Source organism: Verticillium nonalfalfae (assembly GCF_003724135.2).
Source record: "Verticillium nonalfalfae strain VnAa140/NRRL 66861 chromosome Unknown scaffold_3, whole genome shotgun sequence".
Taxonomy (NCBI): Eukaryota; Fungi; Ascomycota; class Sordariomycetes; order Glomerellales; family Plectosphaerellaceae; genus Verticillium; species Verticillium nonalfalfae.
Genome location: NW_021167228.1, coordinates 212,368 through 226,252, shown reverse-complemented (window position 1 = coordinate 226,252; position 13,885 = coordinate 212,368). Strand labels below are relative to the sequence as shown.

At 54.2% G+C, this 13,885-nt stretch overlaps 3 protein-coding genes across 3 annotated transcripts; 2 read left to right on the top strand and 1 right to left on the bottom strand.

The window, feature by feature from the left end:
- Positions 1-1,378: 1,378 nt before the first annotated feature.
- Positions 1,379-3,456, top strand: D7B24_005010 (uncharacterized protein; the record flags this gene model as incomplete). Its single annotated transcript, XM_028639173.1, has 5 exons — positions 1,379-1,603; positions 1,665-1,723; positions 1,790-2,463; positions 2,523-2,891; positions 2,960-3,456. 5 exons carry the CDS (start codon positions 1,379-1,381, stop codon positions 3,454-3,456), a joined length of 1,824 nt encoding a protein of 607 aa, XP_028499080.1.
- Positions 3,457-3,948: 492 nt separating this feature from the next.
- Positions 3,949-5,219, top strand: D7B24_005009 (uncharacterized protein; the record flags this gene model as incomplete). The annotated part of the gene is made up of 3 exons (XM_028639172.1): positions 3,949-3,976; positions 4,081-4,335; positions 4,417-5,219. 3 exons carry the CDS (start codon positions 3,949-3,951, stop codon positions 5,217-5,219), a joined length of 1,086 nt encoding a protein of 361 aa, XP_028499079.1.
- A 689-nt stretch (positions 5,220-5,908) lies between these two features.
- Positions 5,909-8,922, bottom strand: D7B24_005008 (uncharacterized protein; the record flags this gene model as incomplete). Its single annotated transcript, XM_028639171.1, has 4 exons — positions 5,909-8,324; positions 8,382-8,439; positions 8,492-8,512; positions 8,619-8,922. The coding sequence occupies 4 exons, from the start codon at positions 8,920-8,922 to the stop codon at positions 5,909-5,911; spliced, it is 2,799 nt and encodes a 932-aa protein (XP_028499078.1).
- Between the last annotated feature and the right edge of the window lie 4,963 nt (positions 8,923-13,885).

Genomic DNA, 13,885 nt, shown 5'->3' with positions numbered 1-13,885 from the left:
GAAGCCCCGAGTTTGACACCGCAGATCTCATGGATATTACGATGGCTGTCGCTCTGTCTAAGGAAGCGTCCTTTAGGGAATTCAAGCGATTGGTCTGATGGTGGTTGAGTTTGCGATGCCATGTGCTGGATGGCACGATGTGGCTTAAGAGCCGAATACGGCGGAAACCCTTCTAACACCTGAGCTAGCAGTGACAAGGAACGTCGAGTTGGCGCCCTGTCTCCTAATCGGTCAAGTCTACATGATGGCGTTGGGTGCCTGACCAACTCGGCTTCGTGAGTGCGGGACGAGGACTGGGGAGAATGTGCGGGTAAGATATCCTACGCCCTTGAAGAGACTTGGGGGGACTCAAGTGATCCACTGTATTGACGGCCTCGATTGAGTACCCTTCGAGTACCGTGTTCGGCGTCTGAGTGGGTACACCTGCCCGGTCCCCAGCCTTTTGAGTCCCGGACATCGTTTTCCTTCTCCAGCCTACCCTCGCCGTGTGTCCCTTGTCTTTTTTGCCCAGCTTCGCTTCAGGGCACGGCTCAAGTCGCCCAATCCTGAATCTTTTCGAGTCATGGAGGTCTTTGAGTCCTCACCTTACGTGTGCTGCTCGCGATTCAGTGCCAACTCGAGAAGGATGTAAGCTAACTGACAAGCCCCCTCCCCCTCTCTTCCACGATACACCACCGAGTGAGGATTGTTTCGCAATGGCTGGAGGGAGATGAAGGCCTGACAGCGACAGCAGTGGGACACGGCTCATAGTCAATTCTGCCGATAGAGGTGCTTTTTTGGGAGCGTACCTAGTGAACCAGTCAACGTTATAGCCATGAAGAACTCAACACCTTGCAACAGTCTACTAAGCATTGTCGTCATAATCTTTATGCTCAGAATTGGGCAACATGTCCAGAGCGCATTCCAGGTCAATACCCATGTTACGAACAGTCCGCCCTGAACAGACAAGAGTCTTTTCATGCCAGCGCCTCGTGCGCGTCCCCAGAACATGGGACGCCAAAACCTTGACCATGCCTTCCTGGTCTTAGCTCTTCCAGCTGCCTCCCCCCTCCCATAGCTAGTGTCTGGGGTCATCTGGGGTTTCGCGGGGACGCGATTGTGTCCCCTCCGCACTTCCCGGGATCCGGAACCTCGAGCTTCTTGCTTACACCAGGCTGGGTGTGCATCGACCCGGGTGGCATCTTCCATTCGTGCTGTACGTGCGTGCTATACATATACTCTCCCTTTCCTGTTCTCCTGGGGGAAGTCATGCAGCACTATGTCCGCCTAGCACATTCATATCCTTGGATCTGACCGATCGTCACTGCCTTTACACTCCAGCAAGCAAGCCTGATTGACGCACTTCCGTCGTGTGCACGTCCGAATTTCATCCGCCATCATGTCTTCCGATGGACGGACTGATGTCGATGGCAAGTCCCATACTCGTCACATTGAGACCGACGGCAACGACATCCGTCAGGTCCTCGAACACGACGGCAATGTGGCCAAGGTTGTCCACACGGATGGCACTGTCGACTTTATCGATGCCAAAGCCATTGGCGGAGAGTACGACGAGATGCCCAAGGGATACTTCCGCAGCGCCAGCTTCATCGGGACCGTGGTGGTTTGTCTTTCTCAACTCAACACTTACAATGATCTTAGCTGATACTTAGCGAATCCTCAAGGCTCAATGTCTCGGCAGCATCTGTGCGTACTTGGGCTGGGTCCTGCCCGCAAATACCCTGTATGCATACCCATCTTGACTACTCATTCGTTCTCCATCAAGACGAACTACTGACACATTGTCCAGGCTGCTCATCAATGCAGATATCGGCCCTTCGGTCAACATCAGCTGGGTGGCCACTCTCTGGACAATGGGAAGCTCCATCGGCTTCCTCCTCTTTGGACGTCTCTCCGACATGTACGGTCGCAGGTGGATGGTTCTCGGCACCACCGTCCTCGGTCTCGTGGGGTGCATCATCGGATCTTGTGCACAGAACGTCGAGACGTTGATCGCCGCCAACGTGTGCAACGGCATCGCAGCCGCCGGCCAGCTCTCCTTCGGCATCGTTCTCGGCGAGCTCGTGCCCAACAAGATGAGAGGTCCTATCGTGACCATCGTCTTTTTGTCGTCTCTCCCTTTTGCCGTTTTCGGTCCTGTCATTGCGCGCTCACTCTTCAACAATACGTCCTCCAAGTGGCGATGGAGCTACTTCATGGGCGACATACTCGGCGCCGCTTCCCTCGTGCTCTACTACTTCTTCTACCACCCGCCGACGTATAGCCAGCTTCATGTTCAGGGCAAGACGAGGTGGCAGATGACCAAGGACCTCGACTTTGTCGGCATCTTTCTCTACGTGTCTGGCTGTGTGCTGTTCCTGATCGGCCTTTCCTGGGGCGGTGTGGCCCATCCCTGGGCGAGCGCTGCCACGCTTTGCACACTGCTCATCGGTCTCGCCTTGATGGTGTCGTTTGTTGTGTATGGTATGTGTCCTCCATGTGCCCCCGTGCTACCCCTATCGATGCTGACCAGGTTCCAAAAGAGGGTTATTTCTGCAAGAAGCAGCCCCTGATGCCCCCGCGCATGTTCAAGAATATTGGATTCGACGCCATCGTCGTCGTCGCCACCATCGGATCCATGGTCTACTACTCGCTCACTGTGCTGTGGCCCGTCATCATTGGCACCATGTACACGACCGACTCGATGAAGATTGGCTGGCAGAGCTCCGTCGTGGGGGGCGGCGTGCTTCTCGGCCAGACAATCGCCGGGTTCTGCATCTCCTACGTGCCCAAGGTCAAGTACCAGTGCATCATCGCGGCAACCATCTCGTTGGCTTTCATGACTTCCATGGTCGCCATCTCTCCCGATAGATGGGCCGTGACTATTGCCACAGGCACAATCGTCTGCGTTGGTAAGCCACTTCGTGCCCTCCTCCCTGAGCCCGGCCCAGTCCCAGGCTAACCTGACCTTCCCTCTCAGCGATTGGATTCATCGAGAACATCTCTTTCCCCGGCGTCACTCTCGTCTGGGAAGCCCAAGATATCGGCCTCGCAACCGGCATCCTGGGCTCGATCCGCGGCCTCGGCGGCGCCATCGCACAGGCCCTCTACGGCTCGGTTCTCAACAACGAACTCGGCAAGAAGCTCCCCGAGCTCGTCGTGCCAGCCGCCACGCAAGCGGGTCTCCCAGAGACGTCGCTGACGGCGCTGTTCGCGGCCATCGCGGCTGGCGATTTCTCGGCTGTGCCAGGCATCACGAACGAGGTCATCGCGGCCGTCGGCGCAGCGACAAGGGTGGCGTACACGGAGAGCTTCAAGATGGTCTTTTACACGACGATTCCGTTCTCGTTCATTCTGCTCGTCAGCTCTGTCCTAGTGCCCAACATGGAGAAGTACCTGACTTCTGATGTGGCGAAGAAGCTCAACGGCGCGAGGAGCGAGGAGTCGGGCTCGGAGGAGAAGGTAGAGAAGGTGTAATGTAGTGTGTCAGAAGCGATGGCTGTCTTGTTTGCTCATTTGGTCGTCCAATTGACGGTTTCCACTAGCTGTGATACCTACTGTGCCTGTTACGGTGCTCTGTGTAAGGAAATGCATTTCGCTGTTGAGACTTGCCGGCTTCTTTGTGTGACATGTCGTGGTCTCCAGCAATTGGCCTATCACAACTGAAATGTATAGGTACGTTCGTAGTTCCCAAGGCAAGGGCCCTGGAGCGACTCCGATGGCGGGGCACAGAGGGGCACAGAGGGGCACAGAGGGGCATTGGCGGGGTGGCCGATCCCGGACGCTGAAATGGTGTCGCTGGTTCGGGCCATTGGGTGTGGTGTTGGTACTTGCCTCGTGGTACTTGACTCACACTACTCGCCGACTCAGGACGAAATCCCCCTCGAGCCATATTTAGGTGATTGTTTGCCATTGACGAACAACGACCAGAATCCCCCCTCACACAGCGTCGAGAGATCAAGGTACATCATGGCCGAGTTCCCAACAAAGAAGTGCGGTATGTCAAACAAACCATCGCCTCTGCCGTGTTCCTTGCACAAGGACGTGGCTCGTGACTGATAGCGTGACGAACAACGGCTGACCTGTATCTTTTCCCCCCAGGCGTCCTTGGATGCACAGGCTCCGTCGGACAGCGTTTCATTCTGCTGCTCAGCCAGCTGTCCCACCTCCAGCTCGTCGCCGTTGGCGCCTCTTCGCGCTCCGCCGGCAAAAAGTACCGCGACGCCGCGAAATGGAAGCAGGCCACCCCCATGGGCGCCGTCGGCGACCTCGTCGTGCGCGAGTGCAAGGCCTCTGAGTTTGCCGACTGCGACGTCGTCTTCAGCGGTCTCGACTCGGATGTCGCTGGCGACATTGGTGCGTCCCTTGCCTCTGCCCTTCCCTTCTAACGTACCTATGCAAAGACACGCTGTGCTGACGACCACCCCCCCTTGCCAGAGACCGAGTTCCTCAAGGCCAACATTCCCGTCTTCTCCAACGCCAAGAACCACCGCCGCGATCCCATCGTGCCCCTCGTCGTGCCGACCGTCAACCTCTCCCACCTTGACCTCATCCCCCACCAGCGCAAACACCACGGCCTCGAAAAGGGCTTCCTCGTCTGCAACTCCAACTGTGCCGTCATCGGCCTCGTCATCCCCTTCGCCGCCCTGCAGGCCCGCTTCGGCCCCGTCGACCAGGTCTCCGTCGTGACCCTCCAAGCCGTCTCCGGCGCCGGCTACCCGGGCGTGTCCTCGCTCGACATTCTCGACAACGTCGTCCCCTACATCCCCGGCGAGGAGGACAAGCTCGAGACGGAGGCCCAGAAGATCCTCGGCACCCTCGCCACCGACGGCACCGCCGTCCACGAGCAGTCGGCCCTCCGCGTCAGCGCCACCTGCACCCGCGTCCCCGTCCTCGACGGCCACACGGCCTGCGTCTCCCTGCGCTTCGCCCGCCGCCCGCCCCCCTCCGCCGACGAGGTCAAGGACGCCCTGCGCTCCTACGTCAGCGAGGCCCAGACCCTCGGCTGCCCCAGCGCCCCGCAGCCCGCCATCGAGGTCTTTGACGCCCCCGACAGGCCGCAGCCCCGCCTCGACCGCGAGCTCGGCAAGGGCTACACCGTCAGCGTCGGCCGCGTACGCGAGGACGAGAGCGGCATCTTTGACGTCAAGTTTGTCGCCCTGAGCCACAACACCGTCATCGGCGCGGCCGGCTCCAGCATCCTCAACGCCGAGGCCGCCGTGCTCAAGGGTTACATCTGAGCATGTTCATCCTGGTTATGGAGGAGAAAATACACAGAAGCAAAATTGAAAACAATGACACAACCAAAGGATGTCTGGATACCAAAAGGGATCGTTTACATGCACAAACCAAAGTCATGACAGGTTTCTAATCGCCAATGCAAGAGGACTCATGCTTGATTGCCATGGGCAAGCTTGTGATATGGAATGTGATTAAAGCGTATTTGATGATCTATCGAGAAACGCCAGACAATCATACATCAAGTACGATGGAGTACAATTGGAAATGCTGGAAAAAGAAAAAGACAAGAGGGCCTGGAAGACGACTGGGCTTTTCTCGCATGTGTGCCCGTCCATCGGCGGCCATGAGACAAGACTGATAGAGCCAGCCGCTCGTGCTGACGATGCAAAGAGCTCAGAAATTGACAACTCTTCAAAACCTTAAAACGCCTCATGATCCATGATTTCATGTTGTGTCGTAAATATTGTGACCACCATTGCCACAGAAGAGTTGACCCGTGGTGGCCACAAGGAAAGCTGTCATTCAAGGCCAGCCTCGAGTGCTGCTATTCGCGCGTGTAGGAGAAAAGAAAAGACGCAGAGAGCACGGCATAGATGGTGTCGTACGACTCTACTTGGGCGCCCGCAGATCGTTAGCAGCATCCGAGTGCCCCCCTAGCATATATGCAGAAGACGGTACTGAGAGTTATTCAGAGCTTGTCCTCGTCGTGCTCAGGGAGAGGCGGAAATGGAATTGTCTTGCTTTTTCCATCCGCGGAATCAGAGTCGTCATCAGCGACCTTATCCTTCCCCTTCTCGGAGTGAAGCGTCTCCAGGGTCTCCAGTTTGTCTTCGGACACCTCACGCGTCGGCGTCATGGGCCTTCGAGCCTCGCAGGATGTCCTGGGCAATTCTGGAATGTCTTGTGGCATTTTCAATGACGCCTGTGAATTGAGATGGGCAATCTGCCTCAGAGAGCTGCTCCGCTGTCGATTGTGCGCCTGAAGAGGTCTGGTGCTGCCGCCTACCAGCGACTCTGGACGTGCAAGTGCGCGATCGGACTGGGCGTCCCACTCGGCGAAATCTTTGGCACTCCAAGACGTGCGGTGCGGCCTCGCTCGCCGAGGCAGGCTGCCTACTGAATAGCGGGAGCTGACGCTATTGGCCCGGCTGGATCGGTTAATTGGACCTAGTTGAATGGCAGAGCTATTACTTGGCCCCTCAAGGTCGGTGAGTTCATCATCTTCGTCTTCGATCTTGCGCGTTCGTCGCACGTCGTTGACCTGGAAGGTCTGCGCCACTGCCTCGGTATTGCTGGCGTCTGCTTTTGGTGGAGGTGGCATATCAGGGGCCGTGTTCTGCATATGTTCGTAGTACTGGATGCGGATGCCGTCGAGCTTCTCTGGTTTGAAGGTCTCGCGATTGCGGTGAAGGGACATCCAGGAGGAAAAAGCACCAAGTATCACCAGTGCCAGAACGGCTAGCACCAGGAAGGCTTGGACAACGATGATGAAGATGCCAAGGATGGTGGATAGGATACGGCCGATGCCGAACTCTGGGAGAAAGGCGATCGAGAAGCCAGCTGTGATAATCTTGGAAACTCCCAGCAGCCAAATGGCCACAGTGGAATTTCGACGACCTTCATATGGACTGAGCTTGATGAAGAGGGCGAACGAGATGATTTCGAAGATGAACAGTCCATAGACCTGGGCCAGGGGGCTGCGAACGCCCCCACCGAGGAAGCAGGCTCGGATTAACTGGTAGCTGAACCAAATGGCAAAGAACCACCACCTACTCCGTCTATAATGAGCAGCCAGCCAGCCAAATCGCTTGATGTAGGCTTCATCCTTGTGAACGGTTGTCCTGTTGGGATCATCGTCGATGAAGCGCACGCGGAAGAAAGGCATCGATCCGTACCGCTTCACACTCGATTCCTTTTCTTCAAGATTGCTCGCGCGTGTGGCTGCGATGAACGGCACAACGTTGAAAAGTGTTCCCTTCTCGAAAACAATAGTGTCAGGACCGGTCTCATATTTGCCGAAACGGAGTCGAAAGTAGCAAGCATATGTCACGAGCCCACCCATGCCTATAAGCAAAATGAGAAATATGATGGCGGCTATGGCCGCGGGGCCTGCGGGTGCCTTGATGTTGAACTGGAAGAGAGCGAGAGTGATCAAGGCGGGCGATGCGATGAGGAGCGTGCGCAGGACGCTGGCCGCTAAGTAACCAGGTAGATGGGAACGAAAGTAGGTGAACCGATCAGCCTTGATGATGTTCGTAGCAGCCAGGAAGTCGAGCAACAATTTGCATGCGGTGACAAACGCAGCAACCAGACCAATGGCTACAACCCACCAGATGAGTGCGACAAGGAAGGCACCAGCGGCTGGAATCTCGACCATTGATAAGGTGCCGGGGAACCCTTGCCAAGTACCTGGCAGTGGCATTCCCGGCGTGACGGGATTGCCTCCCCATTTGTAGTCGTAAGGGTCGCTCGCATTATACGGCGTCACCGCGCGCGACATGAGGTTCTTGGGCGTGAGCAATCCGACCGAGCGTCCGTAGATCTGTTGAACGAGGCCACCTTCGGTATTGATGACGGCAGAACCAGCACCGCCAACCTGGCTGGCGTTGCCGCTGATGCCAGAAAAGCTGGCAAGTGAATCGACTATCGACTCGCTATAGATGAGGCCAGTAGACCACGCGAAATTGCTCCAGAAGGCTGGTAAAACGCTGGGCCAGCTGACAGATAGCGCGCCAGAGAAGTATATCGTTTGGAAAGCCTCGAAAATGATGAGAACCGAGAAGGAGTGAGCGTAGTGCGTCCGGATGTGAGGAATGCTGACGCCATATATAGCAGTGGCGAATGAGGATAGGATGGCTATGGCGGTTAAACCACCCAAGGCAGACGATATCGCATTTGGGTGTGAGAATGACCTGCCGTTGTGCATGACAGCCCGGAAACAGCCAATCTCTGTCTCGCTGGAGTTGGCGAAGAGGCGAAGCGTTGCTGAACCCTCGAAATCGGGAATATCCAGAGAGATGGACGGCATGCCTTCGACATCATTAGGTGAGATTGGGAAAGCAGCCCAGGCCTCGACAGCCTTGTCGGCGTTTAAGGGGCACAAACTGTTCACTGCGATCAGTGATTGCCACCAAGAATGCTCCGGATGATCTATTTCCTACCTGTCGATTCTGGGGGAGCCGCAAGGGTCAAAAGTCGTGTCAAATCGTGACTTGCCATCTTGAAAAGTATTAGTACATTTTTGTGGCCGAGTAATCCGGGGTTGTCTTACAAGCCTCCACAGTGATGTGCACTTAGGAAAAGAAGAAATGTTAGTTAATGCATAGATGAAAGTCGAGGATGGTGTCTCATCTTGTCTCGACGCAGAGGCCTAGGCGGCCATGGGAGAGACAACGTACTGATCAAGTTCTCTTGTCTGACATTGGTGTTGCCGTCCAGGTGGAAGACCACGGTCAGATTGTCTTTGAAATAGCCGGTATCGAACTTGGTGATATTGAACAAGCTCTGGCCTCCGAGGCAGTCGGCAAAATCGCCTGAAAAAAGTGCTGGGTACCTGTCGACAGCAAGTTGTCGCGTCACTCCATTCGTGTCGTTGAATTCTTGGTATACTGTCTCTCGATCTTGAGCCAGGGATGGCACGATCCAGCCAACGACGGCAACCCAGAAGACGACAACCCAGCTTTCCCTCCATGTCCGCGCCATGTCGTGAAAAGCCAATGTAGGCTGACAAAGTCGGACGTGTGGCGCACTCGTCGGGCAAAAGGCCCCGGAAGTTTATTCGGTGTTGCAATGTAAAGATATTAGGAGAATTGGGTACGTTTGAGGATTGTCGAACGTGTCGCTGGAGATGTGTGGTGTCGCGGAGTCGTAATGTGAGGGCTGGCAATCATGGGAGGCGCGTTATCGTCTTGTCGGGCGAGACGCCGTGGACTATAAGGTCGAAGGTCGAAGCAACTGAAACGCTCTGAGGCCTCGATGATTCGTGCGAGATGGCGGAGGCCTTCGCGGCAGGTTGCAGGTTCGATGAAGTCGGAATGACTGCAGTTGACTGTGCAGGAGTGCGTTTTCAAGAAGGGAGTATCGGGTATGCTGGAACAGCAACGATAGAAGGAGAAGCAACAGATAGGGTTCTTTGAGACGGCCAGGGTGCGATATGATCTTATTATCCATCCGACCTCTGGGCCACACTTGGCTCGATGGCCGCACCCGAACGAGCGAGGTTGACCAGGGTGCTAGCAGGGGCTCTGGTTTGACGGTCGAATGAGATGCAAGGCCTGAGCATACTCGCCAGGCGTGCTGGGTACCTGTACATACTGCTGTCTTGTCGAGGGTTAGCTCCCTTGCCGCTCTTGCAGAATCGCAATCATCCAGGCTCAGTTGCCCACCCCGCCTCAGTCAAGCGAAATTCCTGAATACCTACGTTGGCAGGCAAGGGACCATTTAAACTCTGTCGTTCCGACCTTTGTCGTTTCCAAAATTCGACATCCTTACACCTGCCACCGCGGTCATCCTCCTGTCTGTCCAGCTTGAGACTGTTGTGGGAAAACTTTGCAATCGACGCCACACCTTAGGGGCGAAGCGGTTGTTTCTTCGTTCTTCGAAACAAAGAGCGCACAGACTCGAATGGACTGCTGGTATGGTAGGATCTGAGGGCAGCGTTGATGATGCAAAGAGCCTGAAGCACCGACCTGACTACATATTTTCTGTTGTTAGGTCTTCTTTGAGCTAAATGCACCCCTCCAGACAAACAAGTTTACCGTCGGGTGTGGTAAGTATCGCTGTAGGGGCAGGTACCGAGTTACAGGGGTTATAATATAGAACTATCTAGTACTTAGTATAGCCTCCGCCAGCTGCTAGGACCGCCTAGCACCTGTCAGGCATAGTCTCCACCTGCCCTTTTAAGAACTAATTAGGAATAGCTTCCTAGGCTTCCTATACTTACCTCTTTAGTTCTTACTAGGTAGGCTTCTCGTTAAATCTACCCTACTTATCCTAAATATAGTCCTTAATCTAGTTCCAGACTAACTTAATTAGGTTTAGGTCTAGACTAAAAGGTAGCTAATTAATCTATTTAATTTACTCCTACTAAAGAAGTTCTAGCGTTACCTTCTACTTATAGGGACTTACGTTATCCTAAATAAGTAGGAGCTTATTCTATTAGTAAATATAATTAATTAGGGGTATAACCCGCTCCTAATAGGCCGTAGCTATAATAGTACCCTACTATTTCTCCTAGAATAAATAAAGGCCCTTTTTATTACTAAAGAAGGAGCCCTAGAATATCTAGCCCTACTTACGCTAGAAGCGACTAATTAAGTAGGTCGGTTCTAGGGCCTCGCTTATTCTACGTATAACCTACTATTTCTTATATAGGCTACCTATTACCTAGGTCTCGTCGGTCTATAATACCTAGCTCTAGTCGGTAATAGTCTAATAGGCTCTTACTTATATAAATTATAGGCGTAAAGCCTTAGCTCTCTCGGAAAGAGGTGGCTTCTTAGTAGCCTAGTACCTTCTAAATCCGTTACGTTATAGAGTAGAACGGATAGTATATTCCCTATATTTACTATTAAAAAGGGAAGTTATAAGCTCTTCCTACGTTACGCGCCTGCCTTTAAAGCTACTCGTAATATATTCGATTAATTACGTAGTTTCCTTAGTTAATAAAATAGGAGGGCGACTAGGGCGTAGTAGGGGGTCCTTACGACTTGATTGGATAACGCGTTGAACCTGATAGATTGATAGGCCTAGGCGTTGACTAATTAGGCGCGTAGAAAGTTAGGTATAGGAGGAAAGAGTTAGGATTTAGATCCGTTAATCCCGGGTTAGGTGCTATTGCCCTATTTTAACGTTAAAAAGAAGAGGTAGAGGGTTATTACCTGAAATTCTTAGTTACTGCTTGGAATCTATGGCTTAATTCTGGTAGCTATTAGAATCTGGGTAGGAAGGTGCCTTCTTGTACCTTCTGGATAAGTGGGTCTAATTAAGTGGGTCTTGACGTAGAACCTCCGCGAAACTTCGGCCTGTAAGTATGTACTCGACTCCAGGGTGGGAAAAACTTCCGATAACCTCGAACGATGTTCATGTAGCTCGTGTTAGGCACCTTAGGGAGGGACCTAGGTATCAATTGGGTACTCAAGGCTTTTATGGCATCCAAACCGGCAACAACCCTTCAAGTTACGAACTCTCACCATGGGTGCCTAAAAGCAGCATGTTTTCGGAGCCAGGCAGGTACCCAGGCGACCAGGCGACCAGGCGCCCAGCCCCCCTGTCCCTGCCCTGACAGCGCAAGAAGCCTGCAGGCGCCTTCTGATCACCATTGCACCCAAACGGAGTCGGTGCACTCACCCATTGGTTCATGAGTGACAGGAGAAGAGGGTTGGAAACTGGGATCTTGATCATGGATTCTTGATTGTCCATCTTGGCTGCCTTGCTGGCCACTGCAACTGTTTAACCGTGCATCAATCACACCTTGACCTTGCTTCACCAGTTCCTACAGCAAAGGCTTCTTGACAGTCTGTGTCCTGGGCATTGCTCATACAGTCAAACATGCGACATGATCGTCAGGCTATGGCGCCGCCCCAGGAAAGCCGACCATCCCGATCACGAAACGTGCAGTCCGCTTGGACCATACTCGTTCATTGACTCCCATCTGCGACGGCTGCTGCGACGCACCGTTCCTAACACATGAACAGATTTTTGAATCCCACAAAAGCCATGGACTCGCGGGTGCCAGCACTGCCAAGCAGCCAGTCGTCCAACCTCCTATTTTCCGCGGCGACCACCGACTCATAGACTACTGGCTCGGCCTACGATTGTGCCTCGAATCGGATGGTTCGGCTTGTTGAATGGTCTTGTACAAGTACATGCCATCTGTTTGAGGACGGCAATGGCTGCCAAGTAACCATCAGTCATCCTGAGGACACCACAGCAAATCATCCCATCAGACACAGTTCACCCTTACTTGGAGGGCTGTAAGACAGCTTGACAGCGTGGACTCTGACAGGGAACAGCACATCGACGCCACGAGGACTGGACGCCTTCTCGCAGATCTTCCACCCCGCCCCATCTCCCGCCCTCTAAAGCCCACCCGTCGGGCTTTCACCGCTTGAGTCATTGGCTCGCGGGTTCTTAACGCGAGAGTCTAGTGTGACGGTTATCTTGACGAAGAAGTTCGAAACTAAAACCAACGCCCCAGCTTGCTCACCCCAGCCACTGTACTTCCAGGATTCAAATCCGTACTTTCCGCTACAGTCAATATATGGTTGGTTTCCTGGGTATCGAAGGCACCTATCGCCATAGCACTCAATCATTTAATGGCGGCATGTCTGTTCTGAGCAACCGAGACTATTACGTCGCACACACAGGCTCCGGACTCGGGCAACACACAGCGAGCCCCACATTTAGGAGGGTGCGCTCGCTTGCGATGGGATTGCCTCTGCAGCCGCCCCCTTGGGCGGCAACTTCTGCATTCTGCACAATCGCAGCTGAAGCATCTTTGTAGCGCGAGCTGAGGCATTTCCCGGCTTCCACGGCTGGTTTTTAAAGTCGACGAAAGACTAGGGGCTCTTTCAAGTAAGCCAGGCCGAAACGCCTCTGCCTCGAGATCGGTTGCGGGAGAATGCATAGAAGGTTCTAGGCCTTGTCCTTGAGCCCAACGCTGTTGCAGGCCACTCGATGGCTTCCGTTCTTCTCGAACTCGAACACGCATCAGTATCGTTACTTGGTGTTTCCTGTGGCGAGCGCTGCTTTGATGGTCGACCCCCAAATGACGAAACCAGACTTTGTATGGATCATCAGCTGCCTCCGCACTTTCCGCCGGCTACGCCGATACGCATCAGGAGTCCGGGCCTGCAGAGAGCTCACATGGTAGACAAACGTCAACCATGCTGCGCAGTAACGCATGCCCGCATCGTTCAACCGACCACACATTTGATCTCGTCCGCAAACATCATCTCCGAGCCTTACGCCTCTGTTCTGCCACGCCAAGAAACATTAGGACACCAGGATGAGATAACCAATCCCGCGTGTTACGAGAGTTGCCAAGCAACATCATCATCCAGCCCCAAGATGGCACAAGTCGCGCGACGCGGGGTTGGGCGCATACAGTCCGGATTGATTGTCATTTCGGCTCTGAAATTGAGTCTTATACCGCGATGTCGGCTCGTGGCGGTTCAAAGGGATGCTTGTATGGACATCCCCGCGGACGGTTGCGCACCAGGGTACTAAGCACGCCATTCAAGAAATCGATGGCGAATTCGCAGGGTCCAAGAACGCGCGGGATCACCCCACGCTCCACTGAGCCACACGACGGAGGGGGAATCTAGCCACACTTTGGAGGGGCACTGAATTCGAGCCACACTTTGGCGGGGTGACCTTTTTTGACGGACGCAAGGACGCGGAGGATGGAAAGACACAATATCACGGCTCGCGACAAACCGGGCGGGGTGAATCCAGCCATATATCCGCCGGCAACGTCCACACGGTCCCGAATTGTGACGTCGTGAACCCCATTATTCAGAAAGAGTCTTCAACGCCGCCGCGAGGCTCCTGCAATGCCTAGGCCAGGAACATGACACGCGCCACAGCTGATTCGCCCAGGGCAGGGTACGAAGCCGATGTACCGATCACGTCATTCGGAGCTAGACAGGTTGTGTCCACCTTC